The sequence below is a fragment of the Ranitomeya variabilis genome, chromosome 4, assembly GCF_051348905.1.
Source record: "Ranitomeya variabilis isolate aRanVar5 chromosome 4, aRanVar5.hap1, whole genome shotgun sequence".
NCBI lineage: Eukaryota > Metazoa > Chordata > Amphibia > Anura > Dendrobatidae > Ranitomeya > Ranitomeya variabilis.
In genome coordinates this window covers 745,617,454-745,645,400 of record NC_135235.1, presented here as the reverse complement: position 1 = coordinate 745,645,400, position 27,947 = coordinate 745,617,454, and the positions used below count along the sequence as shown (strand labels likewise).

General features: G+C 45.8%; 1 protein-coding gene across 1 annotated transcript in view; it reads right to left on the bottom strand.

The window, feature by feature from the left end:
- The window catches only part of LOC143768074 (uncharacterized), an 804,664-nt gene that overhangs the window by 490,579 nt on the left and 286,138 nt on the right, over nucleotides 1-27,947 (bottom strand). Inside the window, exons 2-9 of the mRNA XM_077256756.1 lie at nucleotides 4,923-5,041; nucleotides 4,616-4,795; nucleotides 4,410-4,533; nucleotides 4,229-4,326; nucleotides 3,867-3,957; nucleotides 1,845-1,996; nucleotides 537-683; nucleotides 228-407 (exon numbers count right to left, since the gene is read on the bottom strand). Of these exons, the coding sequence (XP_077112871.1) occupies nucleotides 228-407; nucleotides 537-683; nucleotides 1,845-1,996; nucleotides 3,867-3,957; nucleotides 4,229-4,326; nucleotides 4,410-4,533; nucleotides 4,616-4,795; nucleotides 4,923-5,000 (1,050 nt within the window). The 5' untranslated portion in view covers nucleotides 5,001-5,041. The remainder of the gene's footprint in view (nucleotides 1-227; nucleotides 408-536; nucleotides 684-1,844; nucleotides 1,997-3,866; nucleotides 3,958-4,228; nucleotides 4,327-4,409; nucleotides 4,534-4,615; nucleotides 4,796-4,922; nucleotides 5,042-27,947) is intronic.

Genomic DNA, 27,947 nt, shown 5'->3' with positions numbered 1-27,947 from the left:
GTATTTAGTCCTGTCTATTACCTGGTGATGTGAGGGGCTGAGGAACCTCCATTATGATGTTCTTGTACAGATCTCTGTGTCCTTCTAAATATTCCCACTCCTCCATGGAGAAATAGACGGCGACATCCTGACACCTTATAGGAACCTGACACATACAATGATATCGTCATCCCCCGATCCCTTCATAGCATTACTGTATAATGTCCCAGCATTCCCAGCAGTGTCACCTCTCCAGTCAGCAGCTCAATCATCTTGTAGGTGAGTTCTAGGATCTTCCGGTCATTGATGTCCTCATGTATCAGGGGGTGAGGTGGAGGACCCGTGATTGGGGTCAGGGGTCTTCCCCATCCCTCAGACACAGGGTCCTGACAGCGCTCACTAGAGGTCTTCTTCACCACTGTGTATTCCTGGTTATGGAAAGACACATTTGTAAATCTCACTACAGACACTTCCAGAGTCCTCACCTCTCCAGTTCTGTCCATCTGTTATTCCCATAGATAAGAATCATGTAATGTGACGTCATCAGAATCTCTCACCTCTCCAGTAAGACGGAAGAGGATCTCTAGGGTGAGGTGCAATATCCTCTCCACCATCTTGTCTCTCTCTGTATCCATCCTTGATGGGTAATTCAGAAAAATTCTCTTATATAGATCTTCACTGAGAGGATCTGATGTTGTAGAGACCTGAATGAGAAGAAGATGTAACATCATAAATAATGACTGGAGCGGCGATTCCCGTTTAAAGCCATGATCTGTGGATCTGATGATGTATGACGCCAGAAGAAGACACTAGTGACTAGTGTATTTTTATGGCGGCCATTAATGATCTCCACTCTGAGGACTGGAGGAACTTTGGCCTGAATGCTGCGCTCGCGGTGTGAACACAGACATATTACACAATTATTTAGGAACGGCGACTTGTGGACTAAACTCGTTTTTTTTTTTCAAGTGAACAATGTCCATGGACCATATTTGTGTATTAAAGGGTATGTCCAGGACTATAGTCACCTAGAGAATAATGGGGCCTCCAGCACAGACCTCCACCCGCAGAGCCGCACTCCACATAGAGAATAATGGAGCCTCCAGCACCGACCTCCACCCGCAGAGCCGCACTCCACATAGAGAATAATGGGGCCTCCAGCACCGACCTCCACCCACAGAGCCGCACTCCACATAGAGAATAATGGAGCCTCCAGCACCGACCTCCACCCGCAGAGCCGCACTCCACATAGAGAATAATGGGGCCTCCAGCACCGACCTCCACCCGCAGAGCCGCACTCCACATATACGGCTGTACTGTACTCACAAGACCTGTGATGAGGTCACAGGAGGGGAGGAGTCAGGGGTCACATGATCAGGGGCCTCAGTGTATGCAGGACTCTGCTGTGCTGGTTGTCATGGTGCTGGATGAGGGGAACTTTATGTGTGAGGTCAGGAGGGGTTTACAGTGCGGATGTAGCAGAGCCGTGTGCGATGTATAACCAAACCTGATTTACTGCAAAAACATTTCCCACATTCTGAACCCGAGTATTGCTTCTCCCCTGTGTGAGTTTTTTCATGCTCAATAAGATTTGATCTCCAATTAAAACGCTTCCCACATTCTAAACGTGAAAAAGGCTTCTTCCCGGTGTGGGTTCTCTGGTGACTAGCAAGATGCGATTTCCGAATAAAACATTTCCCACATTCTGAACATGAGTATGGCTTCTCCCCTGTGTGAATTCTCTGATTTATAACAAGATCTGATTTATAATTAAAACATTTCCAACATTCTGAACACAATAACGATCTCTCCCCTGATTGAGCTCTCCGCCCCTTAACATTCTGTAATATATCAGAAGATAGGACCTGTTGATTATGAAATACATCTTTGTTGTGAAGGGCTGAGGCTATATCTGAAGCAATGACATGCTCTTCATATGTATCTGGTGTTATATCATGATCTTCTGCTTTCAAATCTGAGGATACCATATGTCTTTCTGACTTCCTGTTAAAAACGTCTGCCAAGAATAAAACAATTTTATTTGTAAGAAAGTAACTGTATCTTTATATTGTTAATGTTATATTTATTAGCATTTCTATATGAAATAGCAAAATTCAGTTATTAACAAACTAAAATTGTGATGGCAAAACAGAGCTCAATCTATTGATATAGCAAGATAATGATATGAGGACACCACACCATTTTCTGATTTCGGTGTTGACGATTAAATGCACTTTAGCACAGAAGCAGGGCAGCGCAACGGAGCAGCATGGCAATGAACAAAGGAGCCCTGCCATTAAACCAGATGCAAGACTGAATTTACTGATCAATCAATTTGCAATCACATAATGTAAAATTCTGTCAAGCAGTCGAGGTGATGTAGGAATTTCCTTACAAAGGCAGCATCTGCCTTTAACATCAGTGGCTGAGAGGCATTTAAATAAGTACACATTGCTTCCCAACCCCCCCATGAGTTAGTATTGTAGCAGCTGGGGGTCCGCTGAATTCCTCTGTGACTGCCATGTTGGTGCCAAGCGGCTTGTCCCTGCCTGCAGCCCTGGTTTGACAGTCTCTACCCATGTGTTCTATTATTGGTCTATGGGAATTTTTTTTTTTTTGCATAACGAGATCGAGATCATCATCATCCATCAATCATCAATCATCAATCATCAATCATCAATCATCAATCATCACATTTTTTTTTCAGGCCGTTCACCGTACAAGATAAATACTGAAATAGTTTTATATATACAGGTTATCATGGAAATGGCGATACCAAATCTGCCATATTTGTTTTTTCTTTCAAACTAAGCTATATTTTCATTTGGAAAATTGGGTATTTGGGGCATTTTTTCTTCCATTAACATTTTTTTTAATATCTTACTTTCAGAATAAAATAATCAATTGTTTAGATAATACATTGCAGAAACAAAATTTCACACAACATTTAAATTTTTTCTAAGATTCTTAGTTATAAAAAATGTATTGGCACAATAAAGGAGCATTCATTTCAAGGGAACCCGTCACCTCCAAAATCGAAGATGAGCTAAGCCCACCGGCATCAGGGGCTTATCTCCAGCATTCTGTAATGCATTCTGTAATGCTGTAGATAAGCCCCCGATGTATCCTGAAAGATGAGAAAAAGAGGTTAGATTACTCACCTGGGGGGGTGGGGCGGTCCGATCCGATGGGCGTCGCGGTCCAGTTTGATGGGCGTCGCGGTCCGGTCCAGCGCCTCCCATCTTCTTACGATGACGTCTTCTTCTTGTCTTCACGCTGCGGCTCCGGCGAAGGCTTACTTTGTCTGCCCTGTTGAGGGAAGAGCAAAGTACTACAGTGCGCAAGCGCTGGGACCCTTTGACCTTTCCCGGCGCCTGCACTCTGCAGTACTTTGCGCTGCCCTCAACAGGACAGATAAAGTACGCCTGCGCAGGAGCCACAGCGTGAAGAGGACGTCATCGTAAGAAGATAAGAGGCCCTGGTCCGGACCACAACGGGAACGCCCCCAGGTGAGTATAATATAACCTCTTTTTCTTACCTTTCAGGATACCTCTGGGGCTTATCTACAGCATTACAGAATGCATTACAGAATGCTGGAGATAAGCCCCTGATGCCGGTGGGCTTAGCTCATCTTCAATTTTGGGGGTGACAGGTTCCCTTTCATACAATTAATCAAGTTTACAAACTAATTCCAGATATTTTTGACCGGGAGCACTTGCCACAAGAACAGTATCCATGTCGGCCTTACATAGAGTCATCTAACTGGCAGTACTCGTTAAGAAACAATTAATATACAGATAAGAATTCCTGACAGGACACAGATTATTACATGTAATACTATTTTTTTTCCATCTGTGACTTGTCTGCATTTAGTGGTCACTACTCACCTGAGTAGTCATATGTAGGAATCTCCTCTTTACACCGCTCATCACCCCTCACATATGTCTCTGTAGTATTAATATGGGTCAGATCTTCACCCTGAAACAAACATTGTAAAAGTCACAGACAGATGGAGATGTCCCTAAAAAATTATAAGTTAAACCGCACCTCATATAGCCAGGGTCCTACGGGACACTATTTAGGACGCACGTCACAACCAGGGAGTTCACCCCGGAAGAAAGTCCATACCGTTCTCAATACACAAGTATAAAACATACAATACTGGAGGATAAAACAAGACTGAGCACAAGACCTTCACAGCCATCTACACATCATAGGGGAGATCTCATGACACCTTCTCTCCATCTACCTGATGATCCCGAGGAACATTGGGATCTTCTTGTTTACAGTCCTGTGGAAGAAGAGGACGGGGACATCTCTCTGGTGTTGTCCTCTTACTGGATAGATCTGGAGGAAACACATACAGGGACTGAATTCATTCTTTATATACAGATAATTATAGGCCGTGTGTATTTAGTCCTGTCTATTACCTGGTGATGTGAGGGGCTGGGGAACCTCCATCATGACGTCCTTGTACAGATCTTTGTGTTCTTCTAAATACTCCCACTCCTCCATGGAGAAATAGACGGCGACATCCTGACACCTTATAGGAACCTGACACATACAATGATACCGTCACCCCCCGATCCCTTCATAGTGTCACTGTATAATGTCCCAGCATTCCCAGCAGTGTCACCTCTCCAGTCAGCAGCTCAATCATCTTGTAGAGAAGTTCTAGGATCTTCTGGTCATTGCTGTCCTCATTTATCTGGGGGTAAGGTGAAGGCCCCGTGATTGGGCTCGGGGGTCTTCCCCATCCCTCAGACACAGGGTCCTGACAGCGCTCACTAGAGGTCGTTTTCACTAGTATGTAATCCTGGTTATGGAGAGACATTAATAAATCTCACTACAGACATTTCCAGAGTCCTCACCTCTCCAGTTCTGTCCATCTGTTATTCCCATAGATAAGAATGATGTAATGTGACGTCATCAGAATCTCTCACCTCTCCAGTAAGCCGGAAGAGGATCTCTAGGGTGAGGTGTAATATCCTCTCCGCCATCTTGTGCTTGTCCATATCCATCTTTGGATTCCGGTATAAAACTGTAATCTGTGGATCTGATCCTGTAAGATACCGGAAGAAGAAACTACTGAGTAGAGTATTTTTATGGCGTTCATTAATTAGCTTTATGCCACAGGGAATTTTTCTATGCATATTTCAAAAGCTGCTCCAACATTCACATACGTAAATGAAACTTTACAATATTCTTTAGCGTTCCAATAGGAAATCCATCCTGCTGTTCAGATATTTTTTTTTTTTTCCCGACTAGGTCTTGTAAACAGTGTAAAAGCAAAACACCAAAAACAAGGACAGGACTGGAGTCTCCGCTCTGAGGACTGGAGAAAGTTCAGCCTGAATGCTGCAATCGGGTCATTCCATATCAAGTGATCCAAATATGAATATTTTTTTTACCTGACGTCTTTAGATTTTTTTTATTTTTTGTTTTTATGAAGTACAACTTTAGTTAATTACAAATTAAAAGTTTTAAATCTTTTTCTTCATCAAGGTTTTACAGATTTCTAAAGTTTTGAAAAAGCGCGGATTTTGGCCTGGTATGGCTTTACAATTTTTATCATATCTCGGGCTAGAATTAAGATACAGAGGTGGGAGAGGCATCATTTTTCTCAGAACGGTACTGGCTTTCGTTTGATATGTCACAAGACTTTGTTTCTTTATATCAAATTCAAAATTTTGAAGCGAAATTGTGAAAAAAACGTATGTTTTAAAATTGTGAAAACATGCATGTGTGTTACTTGTGTTCTTGTTTATATTTGTACAGGGATTCAACTTGGGACCTATCAAATTTTAAAAAATTTTTTTTAAAGCCTTGAATCATCTGATTTTATGTTTGTGTGAGTTTCTTCCTTTTTTCTTTTCAAATTACAACTTATTGCATTCAACATTTATATGCAACAATAAAGAAACACAAAAAGCAACTACTGAAGTGCCAGAATAAATACATCTTAAAGGGAACCTGTCACCCCCATATTCGACGATGAGCTAAGCCCTCCGGCATCAGGGGCTTATCTACAGCATTGTGTAATGCTGTAGATAAGCCCCGATGTAACCTGAAAGATGAGAAAAAGGGGTTAGATTATACTCACCTGGGCGGGCGGTCCGATCCGATGGGCGTCGCGGTCTGGGGCCTCCCATCTTCTTACGATGACGTCCTCTTCTTGTCTTCACGCTGCGGCTCCGGCGTACTTTGTCTGCCCTGTTGAGGGCAGAGCAATGTACTGCAGTGCGCAGGCGCCGGGCCTCTCTGATCTTTCCCTATACTCTGAACAGCTAAGTCATAGCGACCACTAGGGTTGAGCGACTTTCATTTTTTTAAGATCGAGTAGGGTTTTGGGAAACCCGATTTTGTCCAGAGTCGAGTCGAGTGCAGTCGGCCGATTATCGCTAAAAGTCGGGGATCGACCGAAACACGAAACCCAATGCAAGTCAATGGGGAAGCATAGTCGGCAGTGAGTGGAGGCCAGGAAAACACCTACAGTGCCCATTTTAATGCCAAAAACATCCATTCTTGTTTCTGAAGCTTGTCAATCTTAATTAACTTTATAATAATAGTTGGGCATAGGGAATTGGGGGTCATTTGGCAAAAGTTGTGGGGGGAGTAGGGCCGGCTCAAGTTTTTCGTGGGCCCAGGAAATGCGGACTACGTCACGGCGGTGTTGCAGGGAAAGGTAATTATTTAAAAGTTGCAAGTGCTGTGATCCTGAGCAAGCAGGGGGGGGGCCCACTCGTTCGCATTGCCACTGGCACAGGGCCCCTCAAAGTACGGCGGTGTGTTTGCATGGCGGGGGCGCCTCCCACCAGCAGCGACACTTTTGCGTACTCTGAGGGGCCCTGTGCCAGTGACGTCGCCAACGAGTATGCCCCCCCACCTGATGAAGGAACCTGCACTTTCATCTGCACCTTCCTCTTTGTCCCTGTGTAAGGTGGTATAACATGCGGGAAGGGGAACCTTACTTTCAGCAGGGACAGATTCTGGCTGTGTAGAGTACAAGGGGAATGTAGTGGTCTCGGTCAATGTACCAGCAGACTCATTTAGCAGTGGCTGGGCAATGGGCAGGATGAGGAGGAAACAGATATAGGGCCAAAGAATAAAGTAGGCTACATGCAGTTCAAAATTGGTAACAGGACTAAACAGGCGGCATTGCTTTGTTCAGTGGAGTAGCAAACCCAAGAGCAGCAGACACTGTTTCAAGGGCCTAACCACACTAGTAGGCCAAATGCAGTTTAATATCTGATAGTATAGGGCGAAAGCCAGAATGTGGAAGCTCAGCTTTGTTCAGTTGAGGACAACACCAGGGAGGGGCAGACACCTTTAGTAGGCCGGAAAAGCCTATTGCATTTTTTAAAATGGTAATTTGGAGCAGAAGGTTGAAGCTCAGCTTTATTTAGTTGAGGGCAACACCAGGGAGGGGCAGAAGCCGTTAGTAGGCCCTAACCACCATTTTTTTTTTAAAACCACTTAATGAGAGCCGGAAGGTTGAAGCTCAGCTTTATTTAGTTGAGGACAACACCAGGGAGGGGCAGAAGCCGTTAGTAGGCCCTAACCACCATTTTTTTTTTTTAAAACCACATAATGAGAGCCGGAAGGTTGAAGCTCAGCTTTATTTAGTTGAGGACAACACCAGGGAGGGGCAGAAGCCGTTAGTAGGCCCTAACCACCTTTTTTTTTTTAAAACCACATAATGAGAGCCGGAAGGTTGAAGCTCAGCTTTATTTAGTTGAGGACAACACCAGGGAGGGGCAGAAGCCGTTAGTAGGCCCTAACCACCTTTTTTTTTTTTAAAACCACATAATGAGAGCCGGAAGGTTGAAGCTCAGCTTTATTTAGTTGAGGACAACACCAGGGAGGGGCAGAAGCCGTTAGTAGGCCCTAACCACCATTTTTTTTTTTAAAACCACATAATGAGAGCCGGAAGGTTGAAGCTCAGCTTTATTTAGTTGAGGACAACACCAGGGAGGGGCAGAAGCCGTTAGTAGGCCCTAACCACCTTTTTTTTTTTTAAAACCACATAATGAGAGCCGGAAGGTTGAAGCTCAGCTTTATTTAGTTGAGGACAACACCAGGGAGGGGCAGAAGCCGTTAGTAGGCCCTAACCACCTTTTTTTTTTTTAAAACCACATAATGAGAGCCGGAAGGTTGAAGCTCAGCTTTATTTAGTTGAGGACAACACCAGGGAGGGGCAGAAGCCGTTAGTAGGCCCTAACCACCATTTTTTTTTTTTAAAACCACATAATGAGAGCCGGAAGGTTGAAGCTCAGCTTTATTTAGTTGAGGACAACACCAGGGAGGGGCAGAAGCCGTTAGTAGGCCCTAACCACCATTTTTTTTTTTAAAACCACATAATGAGAGCCGGAAGGTTGAAGCTCAGCTTTATTTAGTTGAGGACAACACCAGGGAGGGGCAGAAGCCGTTAGTAGGCCCTAACCACCTTTTTTTTTTTTAAAACCACATAATGAGAGCCGGAAGGTTGAAGCTCAGCTTTATTTAGTTGAGGACAACACCAGGGAGGGGCAGAAGCCGTTAGTAGGCCCTAACCACCATTTTTTTTTTTAAAACCACATAATGAGAGCCGGAAGGTTGAAGCTCAGCTTTATTTAGTTGAGGACAACACCAGGGAGGGGCAGAAGCCGTTAGTAGGCCCTAACCACCTTTTTTTTTTTTAAAACCACATAATGAGAGCCGGAAGGTTGAAGCTCAGCTTTATTTAGTTGAGGACAACACCAGGGAGGGGCAGAAGCCGTTAGTAGGCCCTAACCACCTTTTTTTTTTTTAAAACCACATAATGAGAGCCGGAAGGTTGAAGCTCAGCTTTATTTAGTTGAGGACAACACCAGGGAGGGGCAGAAGCCGTTAGTAGGCCCTAACCACCTTTTTTTTTTTTAAAACCACATAATGAGAGCCGGAAGGTTGAAGCTCAGCTTTATTTAGTTGAGGACAACACCAGGGAGGGGCAGAAGCCGTTAGTAGGCCCTAACCACCTTTTTTTTTTTTAAAACCACATAATGAGAGCCGGAAGGTTGAAGCTCAGCTTTATTTAGTTGAGGACAACACCAGGGAGGGGCACACAGACAGACTCCTTTAGTAGGCCTGAAAAGCCTATTGCATTTTTCAAAATGGTAATTTGGAGCAGAAGGTTGAAGCTCAGCTTTATTTAGTTGAGGGCAACACCAGGGAGGGGCAGAAGCCGTTAGTAGGCCCTAACCAAAGTTGAAGGCCAAATGCAGTTTAATTTCTGATACTATAGGCCGAAAGCCAGAAGGTGGAAGTTCCGATTTAGACAGTGGAGCACAATTTGAATTAGGGACTGCAGACAGACTTAGTAGGCTGTCCCCTGTGGACCATGCATCCACCACATTAACCCATTGCGCCGTAATGGACACGTAATCTTCCGTGGCCATGCCTACAGGTCCATGCGTCTGTTGTCAGGTGCACCTTTGTACTCACAGATTGCCAGAGTGCATGGACAATGCGGTCTTCTACATGCTGGTGGAGGGTTGGGATGGCTTTTCTCGCAAAAGAAGTGTCGACTGGTTAGCTTGTAGCGTGGTACAGCGTAGTCCATCATGGCCTTATTAATAGTAAATAAAATATATAACTAGGCTCTATGAACTTTTAAATAGGTTCCAGGGGTACACGGGCAGCATTGGTGTGGTCAGTGGAGGAGTATTGCAAGTAGGGGCTGCAGACAGGCTATCAAAGGCCTAAAATAACAAACAGTAGGCAGTCATGGCAGTTTTACATCGGTTACATGGATACACAGGCAGGCACTCCAGGCAGCATTGTGGTCAGTGGAGGAGTATTGCAAGTAGGGGCCGCAGACAGGCTATCAAAGGCCTAAAATAACAAACAATAGGCTCATTGCAGTTTTACAGCGGTTACATGGATAGACGGGCAGGCAGCTTGGTGGTGGTGAGTGGAGGAGTATTTAAAGTAGGGACCGCAGACAGGCTTCAAAGGCCTAACATAAGAAAATGGGCTGGCTGTAGGCACTTTATAATTGGTTCCAGGGGTACACGGGCAGCAGTGGTCTGGTCAGTGGAGGAGTATTTAAAGTAGGGACCGCAGACAGGCTATCAAAGGCCTAACATAACAAACAATAGGCTCATGATGGCAGTTTCACAGCGGTTACATGGATACACGGGCAGGCAGCTTGGTGGTGAGTGGAGGAGTATTTAAAGTAGGGACCGCAGACAGGCTATCAAAGGCCTAAAATAACAAACAATAGGCTCATGGCAGTTTCACAGCGGTTACATGGATACACGGGCAGGCAGCTTGGTGGTGGTGAGTGGAGGAGTATTTAAAGTAGGGACCGCAGACAGGCTTCAAAGGCCTAACATAAGAAAATGGGCTGGCTGTAGGCACTTTATAATTGGTTCCAGGGGTACACGGGCAGCAGTGGTCTGGTCAGTGGAGGAGTATTTAAAGTAGGGACCGCAGACAGGCTTCAAAGGCCTAACATAAGAAAATGGGCTGGCTGTAGGCACTTTATAATTGGTTCCAGGGGTACACGGGCAGCAGTGGTCTGGTCAGTGGAGGAGTATTTAAAGTAGGGACCGCAGACAGGCTATCAAAGGCCTAACATAACAAACAATAGGCTCATGGCAGTTTCACAGCGGTTACATGGATACACGGGCAGGCAGCTTGGTGGTGAGTGGAGGAGTATTTAAAGTAGGGACCGCACACAGGCTATCAAAGGCCTAAAATAACAAACAATAGGCTCATGGCAGTTTCACAGCGGTTACATGGATACACGGGCAGGCAGCTTGGTGGTGAGTGGAGGAGTATTTAAAGTAGGGACCGCACACAGGCTATCAAAGGCCTAAAATAACAAACAATAGGCTCATGGCAGTTTCACAGCGGTTACATGGATACACGGGCAGGCAGCTTGGTGGTGGTGAGTGGAGGAGTATTTAAAGTAGGGACCGCAGACAGGCTTCAAAGGCCTAACATAAGAAAATGGGCTGGCTGTAGGCACTTTATAATTGGTTCCAGGGGTACACGGGCAGCAGTGGTCTGGTCAGTGGAGGAGTATTTAAAGTAGGGACCGCAGACAGGCTATCAAAGGCCTAAAATAACAAACAATAGGCTCATGGCAGTTTTACAGCGGTTACATGGATACACAGGCAGCTTGGTGGTGAGTGGAGGAGTATTTAAAGTAGGGACCGCAGACAGGCTATCAAAGGCCTAAAATAACAAACAATAGGCTCATGGCAGTTTCACAGCGGTTACATGGATACACGGGCAGGCAGCTTGGTGGTGGTGAGTGGAGGAGTATTTAAAGTAGGGACCGCAGAAAGGCTTCAAAGGCCTAACATAAGAAAATGGGCTGGCTGTAGGCACTTTATAATTGGTTCCAGGGGTACACGGGCAGCAGTGGTCTGGTCAGTGGAGGAGTATTTAAAGTAGGGACCGCAGACAGGCTTCAAAGGCCTAACATAAGAAAATGGGCTGGCTGTAGGCACTTTATAATTGGTTCCAGGGGTACACGGGCAGCAGTGGTCTGGTCAGTGGAGGAGTATTTAAAGTAGGGACCGCAGACAGGCTATCAAAGGCCTAACATAACAAACAATAGGCTCATGGCAGTTTCACAGCGGTTACATGGATACACGGGCAGGCAGCTTGGTGGTCAGTGGAGGAGTATTTAAAGTAGGGACCGCAGACAGGCTATCAAAGGCCTAAAATAACAAACAATAGGCTCATGGCAGTTTTACAGCGGTTACATGGATACACAGGCAGCTTGGTGGTGAGTGGAGGAGTAGTGCAAGGAGTGTCTGTCCCAGTACTCCCAAAATATAAATAGATGTTAATGTCTCGCAAAACAACCAAAACAAAAAAAAAAGGTGGCATACTTAGGTACAGGGGTGGGCTCATCTACTGAGTTTCTGACATTGTAATTTGGCAGTAACTATTTAATGGTGCCAATATAGGACACAGACACAGACTACTTTAAGTTGCATCATAGATGTCTACAAATTTGTATTGTCAGTGCCAGACATTGAATGATGTCAGCGAATAGACTAAAGATTGGTGGAGCTGTGCGACATAATTTTGCACGTGGTAGAGCACATTTTGAGCTGGGGTAGGGGGGAACTCTCTTGAGGCCGGCGGGACCGCCCCAGGGCCCCTCATGTTACAACGGTGTGTCTGACGTTGGGTGCGCACCACCACCGCCAGAGACACTACATTGTACTATGAGGGACCCAGTAGCAATGCCGTCAACCAAAAGCGAGCACACCCACCTCTTCAGACAAACAGCAGTCTCACGGGTGCTTGCGCCAAGTCGCGATACCACGGCCCCGTGTGGGGAGTTTTGCCATTTAGGGAGGTGTAAACATGTCGTATGCTGTACAATCAGCTGCAGCAAATTAGACATTAGAAAAGTAATTCACAGGCAAGAGCTTTTCATAGGAAAGCTAGGTGTCGGCCGGGCAAGGTGGGGCAAAAGATTTCGAAATCCAGTTGTGGTTCATTTTAATGAATGTTAGATCGTCAACATTTTGGGTAGCCAGACGAGTCCTTTTTTCGGTTAATATTGAACCTGCAGCACTGAATACTCTTTCTGATAGGACACTTGCTGCCGGGCAAGCAAGCTCCTGCAATGCATATTCTGCCAATTCTGGCCAGGTGTCTAATTTGGAGGCCCAGTAATCAAATGGGAATGACGGTTGAGGGAGAACATCGATAAGGGATGAAAAATAGTTAGTAACCATACTGGACAAATGTTGTCTCCTGTCACTTTCAATTGATGCAGCAGTACCTGTCCTGTCTGCGGTCATAGCAAAATCACTCCACAACCTGGTCAGAAAACCCCTCTGTCCAACGCCACTTCTGATGTGTGCACCCCTAACACTCCTAGTCTGCTGCCCCCTGGAGCTTGTGTGAGAACGATCACGTGCGCTGTGTGCTGGGAATGCCTGAAGCAAACGGTCAACAAGAGTTGATTGTTTGGTTGCTAATATTAGTTCCAAGTTCTCATGTGGCATAATATTTTGCAATTTGCCTTTATAGCGTGGATCAAGGAGGCAGGCCAACCAGTAATCGTCATCGTTCATCATTTTCGTAATGCGTGTGTCCCTTTTTAGGATACGTAAGGCATAATCCGCCATGTGGGCCAAAGTTCCAGTTGTCAAATCTCCGGTTGTGATTGGTTGAGGGGCAGTTGCAGGCAAATCTACGTCACTTGTGTCCCTCAAAAAACCAGAACCCGGCCGTGACACGCAACCAATTTCCTGTGCCCCCGTGAAAGTTTCCGCATTAAAAATATACTCATCCCCATCATCCTCCTCGTCCTCCACCTCCTCTTCGCCCGCTACCTCGTCCTGTACACTGCCCTGACCAGACAATGGCTGACTGTCATCAAGGCTTCCCTCTTCCTCTGGTGCAGACGCCTGCTCCTTTATGTGCGTCAAACTTTGCATCAGCAGACGCATTAGGGGGATGCTCATGCTTATTACGGCGTTGTCTGCACTAACCAGCCGTGTGCATTCCTCAAAACACTGAAGGACTTGACACATGTCTTGTATCTTCGACCACTGCACACCTGACAACTCCATGTCTGCCATCCTACTGCCTGCCCGTGTATCCTCCCACAAATAAATAACAGCACGCCTCTGTTCGCACAGTCTCTGAAGCATGTGCAGTGTTGAGTTCCACCTTGTTGCAACGTCTATGATTAGGCGATGCTGGGGAAGGTTCAAAGACCGCTGATAGGTCTGCATACGGCTGGCGTGTACAGGCGAACGTCGGATATGTGAGCAAAGTGCACGCACTTTGAGGAGCAGGTCGGAGAACCCAGGATAAGTTTTCAATAAGCACTGCACCACCAGGTTTAAGGTGTGAGCCAGGCAAGGAATGTGTTTCAGTTGGGAAAGGGAGATGGCAGCCATGAAATTCCTTCCGTTATCACTCACTACCTTGCCTGCCTCAAGATCTACTGTGCCCAGCCACGACTGCGTTTCTTGTTGCAAGAACTCGGACAGAACTTCCGCGGTGTGTCTGTTGTCGCCCAAACACTTCATAGCCAATACAGCCTGCTGACGCTTGGCAGTAGCTGGCCCATAATGGGACAACTGGTGTGCAACAGTGTCATCTGCCGATGGAGTGGTTGGCCGACTGCGTTCTGTGGAAGAGCTGTAGCTTCTGCAGGAGGACGAGGAGGAGGAGGAGGGGGTGCGAACGCCTACAGCCAACTGTTTCCTAGACCGTGGGCTAGGCACAACTGTCCCTAAATTGATGTCGCCTGTGGACCCTGCATCCACCACATTCACCCAGTGTGCCGTGATGGACACATAACGTCCCTGGCCATGCCTACTGGTCCATGCATCTGTAGTCAGGTGCACCTTTGTACTCACAGATTGCCTAAGTGCATGGACGATGCGCTGTTTAACATGCTGGTGCAGGGCTGGGATGGCTTTTCTGGAAAAAAAGTGTCGACTAGGTAGCTCGTATCGTGGTTCAGCGTACTCCATCAGGGCTTTAAAAGCTTCGCTTTCAACTAAACGGTAGGGCATCATCTCTAACGAGATTAGTCTAGCTATGTGGGCGTTAAAACCCTGTGTACGCGGATGCGAGGATAAGTACTTCCTTTTTCTAACCAGAGTCTCATGTAGGGTGAGCTGGACTGGAGAGCAGGAGATCGTGGAACTTTCGGGTGTGCCGGTGTACATGGCAGACTGAGAGACGGTTGGAGACGGTATTGTTTCCGCCGGTGCCCTAGATGCAATATTTCCTCCTACTAAACTGGTGATTCCCTGACCCTGACTGCTTTTGGCTGGCAAAGAAACCTGCACAGATACTGCCGGTGGTGCGGAAAATGGTGGCCTTACAGTGACGGAAGGGATGTTGCGTTGCTGACTAGCTTCATTGGCCGAGGGTGCTACAACCTTAAGGGACGTTTGGTAGTTAGTCCAGGCTTGAAAATGCATGGTGGTTAAGTGTCTATGCATGCAACTAGTATTTAGACTTTTCAGATTCTGACCTCTGCTTAAGCTAGTTGAACATTTTTGACAGATGACTTTGCGCTGATCAGTTGGATGTTGTTTAAAAAAATGCCAGACTGCACTCTTCCTAGACTCGGATCCCTTTTCAGGGATTGCAGACTGAGCTTTAACCGGATGGCCACGCTGTCCTCCAACAGGTTTTGGCTTTGACACGCGTTTTGGGCCAGATACGGGCCCGGCAGATGGAACCTGTTGCGATGTTGATGCCTGCTGCGGCCCCTCCTCCACCTCCGCTTCTGAACTACTGCCGCCTGCACCCTGTTCCCCCAATGGCTGCCAATCGGGGTCAATAACTGGGTCATCTATTACCTCCTCTTCGAGCTCGTGTGCAACTTCGTCTGTGTCACTGTGTCGGTCGGTGGTATAGCGTTCGTGGCGGGGCAACATAGTCTCATCAGGGTCTGATTGTGGATCTGTACCCTGAGAGGGCAATGTGGTGGTCTGAGTCAAAGGAGCAGCATAGTACTCTGGCTGTGGCTGTGCATCAGTGCACTCCATGTCAGAATCTACTTGTAATGGGCATGGCCTGTTAAATGTTTCACTTTCTAAGCCAGGGACGGTATGTGTAAAGAGCTCCATGGAGTGACCCGTTGTGTCGCCTGCTGCATCCTTCTCTCTTGTTGTAGTTTTTGCTGAGGAGGACAAGGAAGCGACTTGTCCCTGACCGTGAACATCCACAAGCGACGCGCTGCTTTTACATTTACCAGTTTCGGAAGAGGAGGCAAAAGAGCTAGAGGCTGAGTCTGCAATGTAAGCCAAAACTTGCTGTTGCTGCTCAGCCTTTAAAAGCGGTTTTCCTACTCCCAGAAAAGAGAGCGTTCGAGGCCTTGTGTAGCCTGACGACGAAACTGGCTCCACAGCTCCAGACTTAGGTGGAATATTTTTATCCCCACGACCACCTGATGCTCCACTACCACTACCATCATTACCAGCTGACAATGAACGCCCACGACGACCTCTTGCACCAGACTTCCTCATTGTTTAAAAATCGTAACCAAACTAACTTTATTTGTTGCTGTCAAACAACTTACACGGTGAGCTATAACTTCAGTATGATTTCAATATCCCTTAACAGGTTGGTGAGACCACAAGGAAAATCAGGCACAATGTTACACACTCTGTTTTCTGTGACACCAAATCACAGAGATGACACACACGCAGGACTGTCACTCAAGCACTAATGTCAATATTAATCTCCCACCTAATTTATTTTTTTTTTTTTCTCTGTGAGACTTTAGAAACCAAATAATATTTAAAAAAAAAACAAAAAAACAAGGCTTTCTATGGCCCACTGAATGAGAGATGGCACGCACAGGAGTGGCACACAAGCCCTGACTGAGGCCAATATTTTTCTCCCACTGATTGATGTAGTGTTTTTGTGTTGAGGTTGATTTTAAAACACAAATGAAGGAAAAAAATAAAAAGGCTTTCTATGGCCCACAATTAGAGAGAGAGGTGGCACACCCAGGAGTCAAGACTGGCACACAAGATGAAATGGCAATATTACTCTCCCACTGTTTTTTTATGTATTTTTTTTTTATTTTCAGGGAGACTTTAGAAACCAAATAATATTTAAAAAAAAAAAAAAAAACAAGGCTTTCTATGGCCCACTGAATGAGAGGGACAGAGGTGGCACACCCAGGAGTCAAGACTGGCACACAAGCTGAAAGGGCAATATTACTCTCCCACTGTTTTTTTATGTATTTTTTTTTTTTATTTTCAGGGAGACTTTAGAAACCAAATAATATTAAAAAAACCAAAAAATAAATAGGCTTTCTATGGCCCACTGAATGAAAGGGAGAGAGGTGGCACACCCAGGAGTCAAGACTGGCACACAAGCTGAAAGGGCAATATTACTCTCCCACTGTTTTTTTATGTATTTTTTTTTTTTATTTTCAGGGAGACTTTAGAAACCAAATAATATTAAAAAAACCAAAAAATAAATAGGCTTTCTATGGCCCACAATTAGAGAGAGAGGTGGCACACCCAGGAGTCAAGACTGGCACACAAGCTGAAATGGCAATATTACTCTCCCACTGTTTTTTTATGTTTTTTTTTTTTATTTTCAGGGAGACTTTAGAAACCAAATAATATTAAAAAAAAAACAAAAAAACAAGGCTTTCTATGGCCCACTGAATGAGAGGGAGAGAGGTGGCACACCCAGGAGTCAAGACTGGCACACAAGCTGAAATGGCAATATTACTCTCCCACTGTTTTTTTATGTATTTTTTTTTTTTATTTTCAGGGAGACTTTAGAAACCAAATAATATTAAAAAAACCAAAAAATAAATAGGCTTTCTATGGCCCACTGAATGAAAGGGAGAGAGGTGGCACACCCAGGAGTCAAGACTGGCACACAAGCTGAAAGGGCAATATTACTCTCCCACTGTTTTTTTATGTATTTTTTTTTTTTATTTTCAGGGAGACTTTAGAAACCAAATAATATTAAAAAAACCAAAAAATAAATAGGCTTTCTATGGCCCACTGAATGAAAGGGAGAGAGGTGGCACACCCAGGAGTCAAGACTGGCACACAAGCTGAAAGGGCAATATTACTCTCCCACTGTTTTTTTATGTATTTTTTTTTTTTATTTTCAGGGAGACTTTAGAAACCAAATAATATTAAAAAAACCAAAAAATAAATAGGCTTTCTATGGCCCACAATTAGAGAGAGAGGTGGCACACCCAGGAGTCAAGACTGGCACACAAGCTGAAATGGCAATATTACTCTCCCACTGTTTTTTTATGTTTTTTTTTTTTATTTTCAGGGAGACTTTAGAAACCAAATAATATTAAAAAAAAAACAAAAAAACAAGGCTTTCTATGGCCCACTGAATGAGAGGGAGAGAGGTGGCACACCCAGGAGTCAAGACTGGCACACAAGCTGAAATGGCAATATTACTCTCCCACTGTTTTTTTATGTATTTTTTTTTTTTATTTTCAGGGAGACTTTAGAAACCAAATAATATTAAAAAAACCAAAAAATAAATAGGCTTTCTATGGCCCACTGAATGAAAGGGAGAGAGGTGGCACACCCAGGAGTCAAGACTGGCACACAAGCTGAAAGGGCAATATTACTCTCCCACTGTTTTTTTATGTATTTTTTTTTTTTATTTTCAGGGAGACTTTAGAAACCAAATAATATTAAAAAAACCAAAAAATAAATAGGCTTTCTATGGCCCACAATTAGAGAGAGAGGTGGCACACCCAGGAGTCAAGACTGGCACACAAGCTGAAATGGCAATATTACTCTCCCACTGTTTTTTTATGTTTTTTTTTTTTATTTTCAGGGAGACTTTAGAAACCAAATAATATTAAAAAAAAAACAAAAAAACAAGGCTTTCTATGGCCCACTGAATGAGAGGGAGAGAGGTGGCACACCCAGGAGTCAAGACTGGCACACAAGCTGAAATGGCAATATTACTCTCCCACTGTTTTTTTATGTATTTTTTTTTTTTATTTTCAGGGAGACTTTAGAAACCAAATAATATTAAAAAAACCAAAAAATAAATAGGCTTTCTATGGCCCACTGAATGAAAGGGAGAGAGGTGGCACACCCAGGAGTCAAGACTGGCACACAAGCTGAAAGGGCAATATTACTCTCCCACTGTTTTTTTATGTTTTTTTTTTTTTTTCAGGGAGACTTTAGAAACCAAATAATATTAAAAAAAAAAAAAAAAAAAAAAATAGGCTTGCTATAGCCCACTGAATGAGAGATAGCACACACAGCAGTGGCACACAAGCCCTGACTGAGGCCAATATTTTTCTCCCACTGATTGATGTAGTGTTTTTGTGTTGAGGTAGATTTTAGAACACAAATCACGGAAAAAATAAATAGGCTTTCTATGGCCCACTGAATGAAAGGGAGAGAGGTGGCACACCCAGGAGTCAAGACTGGCACACAAGCTGAAAGGGCAATATTACTCTCCCACTGTTTTTTTATGTATTTTTTGTTTTTTCAGGGAGACTTTAGAAACCCAATAATATTTAAAAAAAAAAATAAATAGGCTTTCTATGGCCCACTGAATGAGAGGGAGAGAGGTGGCACACCCAGGAGTCAAGACTGGCACACAAGCTGAAAGGGCAATATTATTCTCCCACTGTTTTTTTAGGTTTTTTTTTTTTTTTTCAGGGAGAATTAGAAACCAAATAATATTAAAAAAAAAAAAAAAAAATAGGCTTGCTATAGCCCACTGAATGAGAGATAGCACACACAGCAGTGGCACACAAGCCCTGACTGAGGCCAATATTTTTCTCCCACTGATTGATGTACTGTTTTTGTGTTGAGGTAGATTTTAGAACACAAATCACGGAAAAAATAAATAGGCTTTCTATGGCCCACTCAGTGAGATGGCACACACAGGGATGGCACTGTAGCAGAAATGCCAATCTTAATCTCCCACAAAAAAAAAAAACAAAAAAAAAAAAAAAACTGTCCTACAATTACTATCTCCCTGCAGTAATGTAAGCCAGGTATGGCAGGCAGCAATAGGAGTGGACTGATGCACAAATTAAATAAAAAGTGTGGAAAAACAGAAAAGATAGCTGTGCAGAAAGGAAGGAACAAGAGGATATGTGCTTTGAAAAAAGCAGTTGGTTTCCACAGTGGCGTACACACAGCAATACAGCTATCACGGAGCCTTCTAGGGCAGCCCAATGAGCTACAGCGCTGAGGGGAAAAAAAAAAAAAAATAGCTTCCACAGTCCCTGCACACCGAAGGTGGTGTTGGACAGTGGAAATCGCTGCAGCACAAGCGGTTTGGTGGTTAGTGGACCCTGCCTAACGCTCTCCCTGCTTCTGATGAAGCGGCAGCAACCTGTCCCTAAGCTCAGATCAGCAGCAGTAAGATGGCGGTCGGCGGGAACGCCCCTTTATAGCCCCTGTGACGCCGCAGACAGCAAGCCAATCACTGCAATGCCCTTCTCTAAGATGGTGGGGACCAGGATCTATGTCATCACGCTGCCCACACTCTGCGTTCACCTTCATTGGCTGAGAAATGGCGCTTTTCGCGTCATTGAAACGCGACTTTGGCGCGAAAGTCGCGTACCGCATGGCCGACAAGCACAGGGGTCGGATCGGGTTTCATGAGACGCCGACTTAGCCAAAAGTCGGCGACTTTTGAAAATGATCGACCCGTTTCGCTCAACCCTAGCGACCACATGTTATGCTAACAGGACATCATACGTCCCTTTGAATGGCAGCATACTAACGCAGCATCAACGGATTAACTACCAACCTATCTATCTACACCAATTCTTTAAGGGGTCACACTGCCTCACGGCACTCCAGTAAGTACAATTACAGACATACCACCACTATTTACTGCATATTAAAAGTTATTGTTAATATCAAAAACTCCCTTCGCTTATAGGGCACACTAGACCCTACTCCAGGAAAATGCTGGGACCATCACCTTCTTAAACCCAGTATCTTTCCATCAGAATCGTTATTTTGGCATAATCGCAGTTTCTTTTCATTTACAAATTTTTATCCTTCACCATTACCCCCCTACTACCATTGTCCTCCACACATGTATGGAGTAGCGCGGTGATATATTGTCGATTTTTTTAGGCTTTGCTTTCCAGCAGGCACACACAGAACCTGCTCTAATCACCAGCAGCTCTCTATACTAATGTCACCCTTGGGCCAGTCCTTTGCAGAGCACCAGTGTTTACATTTATACTTTTGTAATTAATAGTAGGTTTTTACACTGGCCTTTTATCGTCAACTAGATGGTGGCCCGATTCTAACGCATCGGGTATTCTAGAATAGTATATTGCCCAGCCACGTAGTATATTGCCCAGTGACGTAGTATACAGCACATAGCCACGTAGTATATTGCACAGCGACGTAGTATACAGCACAGAGCCACGTAGTATATTGGCCAGTCACGTAGTATATTGGCCAGTCACGTAGTATATTGGCCAGTCACGTAGTATATTGGCCAGTCACGTAGTATATTGGCCAGTCACGTAGTATATTGCCCAGCTACGTATGTCACAGGTTTAAAAATAAAAAATAAACATATACTCACCTTCCGAGGGCCCCTTGTAGTCCAGCTTCCGGTCCCAGGGTTGGTATGAGCGCAGGACCTGTGATGACGTCGCGGTCCGGTCACATGACCGTGACGTCTTGGCAGGTCCTTGTCGCATACCATCCTTGCCACCGAAACCTGCCGCTTGCATGGATCGGTCACCGGGGCGTCGCGAGGAGAGGGAAAGGTGAGTATATAATGATTTTTTATTTTTTTTTATTATTTTTAACATTAGATGTTTTTACTATTGACGCTGCATAGGCGGCATCAATAGTAAAAACTTGGTCACACAGGGTTAATAGCGGCGGTAAAGGAGTGAGTTACCCGCGGCATAACGCGGTCCGTTACCGCTGGCATTAACCCTGTGTGAGCTGTGACTGCGGGGAGTATGGAGCGGGCGCCGGGCACTGACTGCAGGGGAGTAGGGAGGGACTAATCGGACTGTGGCCGTCGCTGATTGGTCGCGGCAGCCATGACAGGCAGCTGGTGAGACCAATCAGCGAATGACAGACAGAAGGACAGACAGAAAGACGGAAGTACCCCTTAGACAATTATATAGTAGATGTGTCCCTTCTAGTGGGTGAAATGTCATCTTGTCCATAAGCGCTCACTAGCAATGGCCGTTTCCTTTTGTGTCAGAGTACGTGCGGCTGTCATGGTGCTCCGCTCAACCTCAGTTAATATCTGATTTTTGTAATTTTAACAATGTCTGGTTTTCTTAGATACACAAAAGGATAGCGCTGGACCAGAAGGTGCAAAAAAGTCACTTCTACTTCTTCATTTTCACAATCTTTGGAGAGTCCAGTAGCCGCCACCAGCGCCGATCATATTCACAGGTCACATCACCAGTTGTGTCATCGATTGCCGATCTTGTGCCGCCTTCTACCACCTCATGGACGTCACTGTCTTTATTTCCACTCCATGGGATGACAGTCCGGCATTGCTGAGTCTCTGTGATGGGTTCTGCTTCCTGTAACCGAGGTTTTCACAAACTCTCCTCCTCTTCGTAGTCCTGGTTTGTACAATACATGAACTGGATGTTGAGGATATTTCTCTCCCTCCATTGGAGGAGTTGCCTGGGTGTTAAGAGTTGGTGTGAATACGGCCTCTCGAGGCTCGAGCTGACGGCCGGTCATCTGCTCTGCAGTCACCGTCTACCCCTGGTCATCCTCAGCCCTAATAAAGCTTCTCCTCTGTCCTCTCCTGCTTCTAATCTGTAACATAATAAAATAATACAGTAATATCTAAAAATCATGGATTATTTGGGAAATATAGACCCCACACTTTTAGACCACAGGCTGAACAGATCTGATTTCAAGATTTTCGAATTGACACTAATAGTTTTATTTTTTAAAATATGATCCCATCACGATCCCAACTTGCATTTTGGTATAGATGTGGCTAGGAGCATAGCAGGCACATGTGCAGTTTTTGACATTTTGAAATTAAACTTTTTTTCGGAAGTGCGTTTTAAAATTTGCGTTTTTGTTTGCATGGGTAAAATATTATCAAAGATACTCTTGTGACACATCTAGTGAAAGCCTGCACAGTTCTGAGTAGAATGGTGTTTATTTTGTTTCTCTATCTTTTTTCTAGCCTGAGTTATGGGGAGAAATGTAAAGGCAGGCAACACCGAAATTCGCACTTTTTCCGAACTTTGAAAATCAATTAAAAACAAACAAACAAAAAAAAAAGCTAGAATTTTTTTTCTTCACATTTTGCATTCTCTGACACACTATTACCAAATAGCAAAATCTCAAAAGAATTAAAAAAATAGAGGTAAAAATCATTGGTTCACTTGACATGGAATAACCAGCTTGTGGTGGGAACACGGACATACTGTATATCATTTAGCGATATTCTCTTGCCCTTCCCTATGGCGACTTCCCTAAGGTCCACTAAAAAGAAGAGGTCTGCTGAATCAGGGTGGTCACAGATTTGTTTTGCCGGCTTCTCCTTGGCTCTGCTTTGTTGATGGGACGTGACTGATGTCGTCACGCTGATTGTCCGCTGCCTCCCCACTGCCTGAATGCTAGTAATCAGCTGTCAATTATCGCTGTGAAGATCTGAGGTTCTGGGTTGTAATAATCACCTTGGCAGGTTAAGAATGCAGATCGCTTTATTTCTTCTGTCCACAGTTACACAGCAAATCCAGGTTGATGGCCAAAATACAATGTCCTCAGTCCACAGATTTCCAACTATGGACCGGTAGTTCCACTGGCCCAGTACCAGGCGATACCCACTGTCTCCCAAGTTTTGGTTAGCCCACAGCTTTTGGTATCTCCAGCCGGTATAGTGTGCAGTCACAGCCTATTTTACTCCAGACGATGGATATCACGACCGTAGCTCATGGATGCTCCTCCAGCCAACCGAGTTCCAAACTACATAGGCCATCCATCCATGTGCTCTAGGACATCATCCTTGATCCTCTCTCTTCATGTGGCTTCTTTTCCTAGCTCCTCCTTAAACATTTGCTTTGAGCTCAAAGAATGAATATATTCCATAAGCCCATCATCTGGGACTGCAAGCGAGACACCCTGTAGTGACGGCTCCATTGAGTCTACAATCCCCATCTACACAATGGGCCTAGTGGCTGTAAGAACAATGGAATGAAAGAGTTCCTTTATTACTGCTCTTGGGATTGGCCTGATGTAAGATGCATAAGATTGAGCCTGTTCGTTTTCCTCCGCTTACCATCACTGAATGGAAACATTGATTCCTGAGGCTAAACTGAGGAGCAATCAATTCTTTAATAAAATACAATAATATTGATGCAACTAGTGCTCTGTGCTGGAAAAATTCTGCATCCCGTACAGCCGTGGATTCTGCACTCTACAGTCATTCATCCTATATTGTTTAGTAAGTAGCCAACAACTACCTCCACCCTCAGAGCCGCAAACCACATAGAGAATAATGGAGCCTCCAGCACCGACCTCCACCCTCAGAGCCGCAAACCACATAGAGAATAATGGAGCCTCCAGCACCGACCTCCACCAGCAGAGCCGCACTCCACATAGAGAATAATGGAGCCTCCAGCACCGACCTCCACCCGCAGAGCCGCACTCCACATAGAGAATAATGGAGCCTCCAGCACTGACCTCCACCCGCAGAGCCGCACTCCACATAGAGAATAATGGAGCCTCCAGCACCGACCTCCACCCGCAGAGCCGCACTCCACATAGAATAATGGAGCCTCCAGCACCGACCTCCACCCGCAGAGCCGCACTCCACAGAGAGAATAATGGAGCCTCCAGCACCGGCCTCCACCCGCACTCCACATAGAGAATAATGGAGCCTCCAGCACCGACCTCCACCCGCAGAGCCGCACTCCACATAGAGAATAATGGAGCCTCCAGCACCGACCTCCACCCGCAGAGCCGCACTCCACATAGAGAATAATGGAGCCTCCAGCACCGACCTCCACCCGCAGAGCCGCACTCCACATAGAGAATAATGGAGCCTCCAGCACCGACCTCCACCCGCAGAGCCGCACTCCACATAGAGAATAATGGAGCCTCCAGCACCGACCTCCACCCGCAGAGCCGCACTCCACATAGAGAATAATGGAGCCTCCAGCACCGACCTCCACCCGCAGAGCCGCACTCCACATAGAGAATAATGGAGCCTCCAGCACCGACCTCCACCCGCAGAGCCGCACTCCACATAGAGAATAATGGAGCCTCCAGCACCGACCTCCACCCGCAGAGCCGCACTCCACATAGAGAATAATGGAGCCTCCAGCACCGACCTCCACCCGCAGAGCCGCACTTCACATAGAGAATAATGGGGCCTCCAGCACCGACCTCCACCCGCAGAGCCGCACTCCACATAGAGAATAATGGAGCCTCCAGCACCGACCTCCACCCGCAGAGCCGCACTCCACATAGAGAATAATGGAGCCTCCAGCACCGACCTCCACCCACAGAGCCGCACTCCACATAGAGAATAATGGAGCCTCCAGCACCGACCTCCACCCGCAGAGCCGCACTCCACATAGAGAATAATGGGGCCTCCAGCACCGACCTCCACCCGCAGAGCTGCACTCCACATAGAGAATGGAGCCTTCAGCACCGACCTCCACCTGCAGAGCCGCACTCCACATAGAGAATAATGGAGCCTCCAGCACCGACCTCCACCCGCAGAGCCGCACTCCACATAGAGAATAATGGAGCCTCCAGCACCGACCTCCACCCGCAGAGCCGCACTCCACATAGAGAATAATGGAGCCTCCAGCACCGACCTCCACCCGCAGAGCCGCACTCCACATATATGGCTGCTCTGTGTGCACAGGACCTGTGATGAGGTCACAGGAGGGGAGGAGTCAGGGGTCACATGATCAGGGGCCTCAGTGTATGTAGGACTCTGCTGTGCTGGTTGTCATGGTGCTGGATGAGGGGCAGTTTCTGTGTGGGGTCAGGAGGGGTTTACAGTGTGGATGTAGCAGAGCTGTGTGTGTGCGGAGTGTACGAAGCAGAGCCGTGTGTGTACGAGATGTATGGAGCGGAGGGGAGTAATTGTGGATGACATGAGGGGTTGGCTGGCGCCCAGGTCCGCTAGTCGAAACTGCATGGACCAGGGCTCACACCACTGAACGCCGTTCTCTCTCTCTCTCCCCGTGGGCAGAAAACTACTCAGACAACACAGGGTGAAGGTAACACAGTGTGGCAATGCTTTATTGAACCGCAAATCAGGCAGATATCACATAAAACAGTCCCGGCACAATATTTAAATTGGTGCACATTACAGTCTCTCCCTTCCGCTGACTCACTGGGATAATGACAGCTGCGACTTCAGAGCTTCCAGGGTTGACTACCCCACGCACAGGTATCGACAAGCGTAGGAAGATGACAGTCCATTCAGGTACAAGGCCAGGTGACCGGAGGGTCCCATTCCTGGTTTTCACAAACGTATCCATGGTTCAGCGATGGTCAATGGAGTAGATCTGTATTTTTTCAGCCGGGGCCATGGTTCCCCAAGATGGCATCCTGTGGAATGACAAATCTGTGTCCCTCGTGATGGAGCCATGATGTCTTGGCTGCTGTGTAGAAGAGTCTCTGTCCCTTTGTATGTCTTGGCTGAATCTCTGTCTCTGTATGGCTGGAGTCACACTAGTGATTTCAAAATCGATCCGATTTGGTTCTTGCAAAGTTGGACAAGTGTAATGCATCTTTCACGCGAGTACAATCTAATTTTTCACACTTAACATGCGATTTACATCCGAATACAGTGCGATTGCTATCCGATTTTAACATGAGCTTTTACATAGAGCAATTCTCTGTCATTTACACATGGTTTTCAAAGGAAATATTCTTAAAATATATATATATATATATATATATATATATATATATATTTATTTATTTATTGTGACAGAGTAACTGGCAAGGTGATAGAGGGGAGATATGTGTCCATGCATTTAACACTACGTGTTGTGAGGGTTATGTTGTGTAAAAAGGGCTGGTTTTATGTGGATCTTCATAGAGTGGGTGGGAGAAGGTCCACTTTATCTCCCCTGTCAGACCTGCCTGGACCTGGGTGAGGTCATGATCATGTGATCAATCACATGATGGGAAAGTCACAGGCTTGGGTTTAAATAATGGAGCTCTACAGGCTGTCAGGGTTCAGCTAGCCAGGAGAGAGGAGTCTCTAGAGGCTTTGTGGCTCGTCGAGCACAGACTGAATCTGTGCTGCTCCAGAACGGGGTGCCGCTCGCAACATACATGTTGCTTTTCTTTTGTTGTTTTGTTCCTGTTTTTGCCAGATAGGCTGAGTTTTGTTTCCTCATTAGTTGGTTTATGCTGCCTGACAATAAACTAACGATTTAAAGAGACGGTGTTCCCATTTTTCCTACCTCTCTTTCCCGCCACGAGTGATCTACTACAAGTGGTGTTTCGAATGCGGACATCGTTCCAGGAATGCCAGTAGCAGTCATGGTCAAAACAGCATGTCCTGGGTAAAGGAGGCCACAAGCCAGCAGACGGCATCAGGCAAAGTGGAGGATCTCCTCAATCATCTGGTGAGCGCACAACAGCAACAACAGCTAGCCCATCAGGAGACGAGTAAGTTGCTCATCCAGCAGCAGCATCAGGACCAATTCAGACAGCAGCACATTTAGTTGCTTGCTGAGGTAGTTTGGGGGGAAGACCGGAAGCCCAGCCTAGAAGTCCAGGTGACGACACGCACGTCCAGAAGGCGGTAAGACGAGCAATGCAGAAAATGTCTCCGGGTTATGATGTACAGGCATTTCTGACTGTTTTTGAGTGGGTGGCTGAGCAAGAGAGACTGCTGCCAGACCAGTGGGCAGAGGTGCTGGCCCCATATCTAACCGGCGAGCCCCAGAAGGCTTATTACGACCTGGCCTTACAAGATGCCCAGGAATATGTTAAAAACTGAGATACTGGCTCGCTCAGGGGTGACTATGTCTGTCCAAGCCCAAAGGGTTAATCACTGGGCGTATTGCATTGTTAAGCCACTTTGCTTCCAGATGTTCGACTTACTCCACCTTGTGCAGAAATGGAGTCCTCCACCCCAGATGGTGGAGCAGGTTGTAATGGACAGGTTAATCCATTCCTTTCCTAGGTCGGTACAGACATGGGTGGCCCAGTGGGATCATCGGAATGCGGATGACCTGGTCGGCCTAGTAGAAAGATACCAGGTGGTCGAGAGGTCCCTAAAGAAGCCAGGGGGTGGTGCATCTCCATACCGGGGATGCAATTAGTACGGTGTGTGTGCAGCTTACTGCACATGTATTTAATTATTAAAAAATTATTTTTCTAAAACAAATGGCTTGGTCTCCGTTGTAGTTTTCGTAACCAGCAAACGGAAAGCTGACAGCTGGGGGCCGATGTTTATAGCATGGGAAGGGGGTAATACCCATGGATCTTCCCAGGCTATTAATATCAGCTCACAGCTGTATA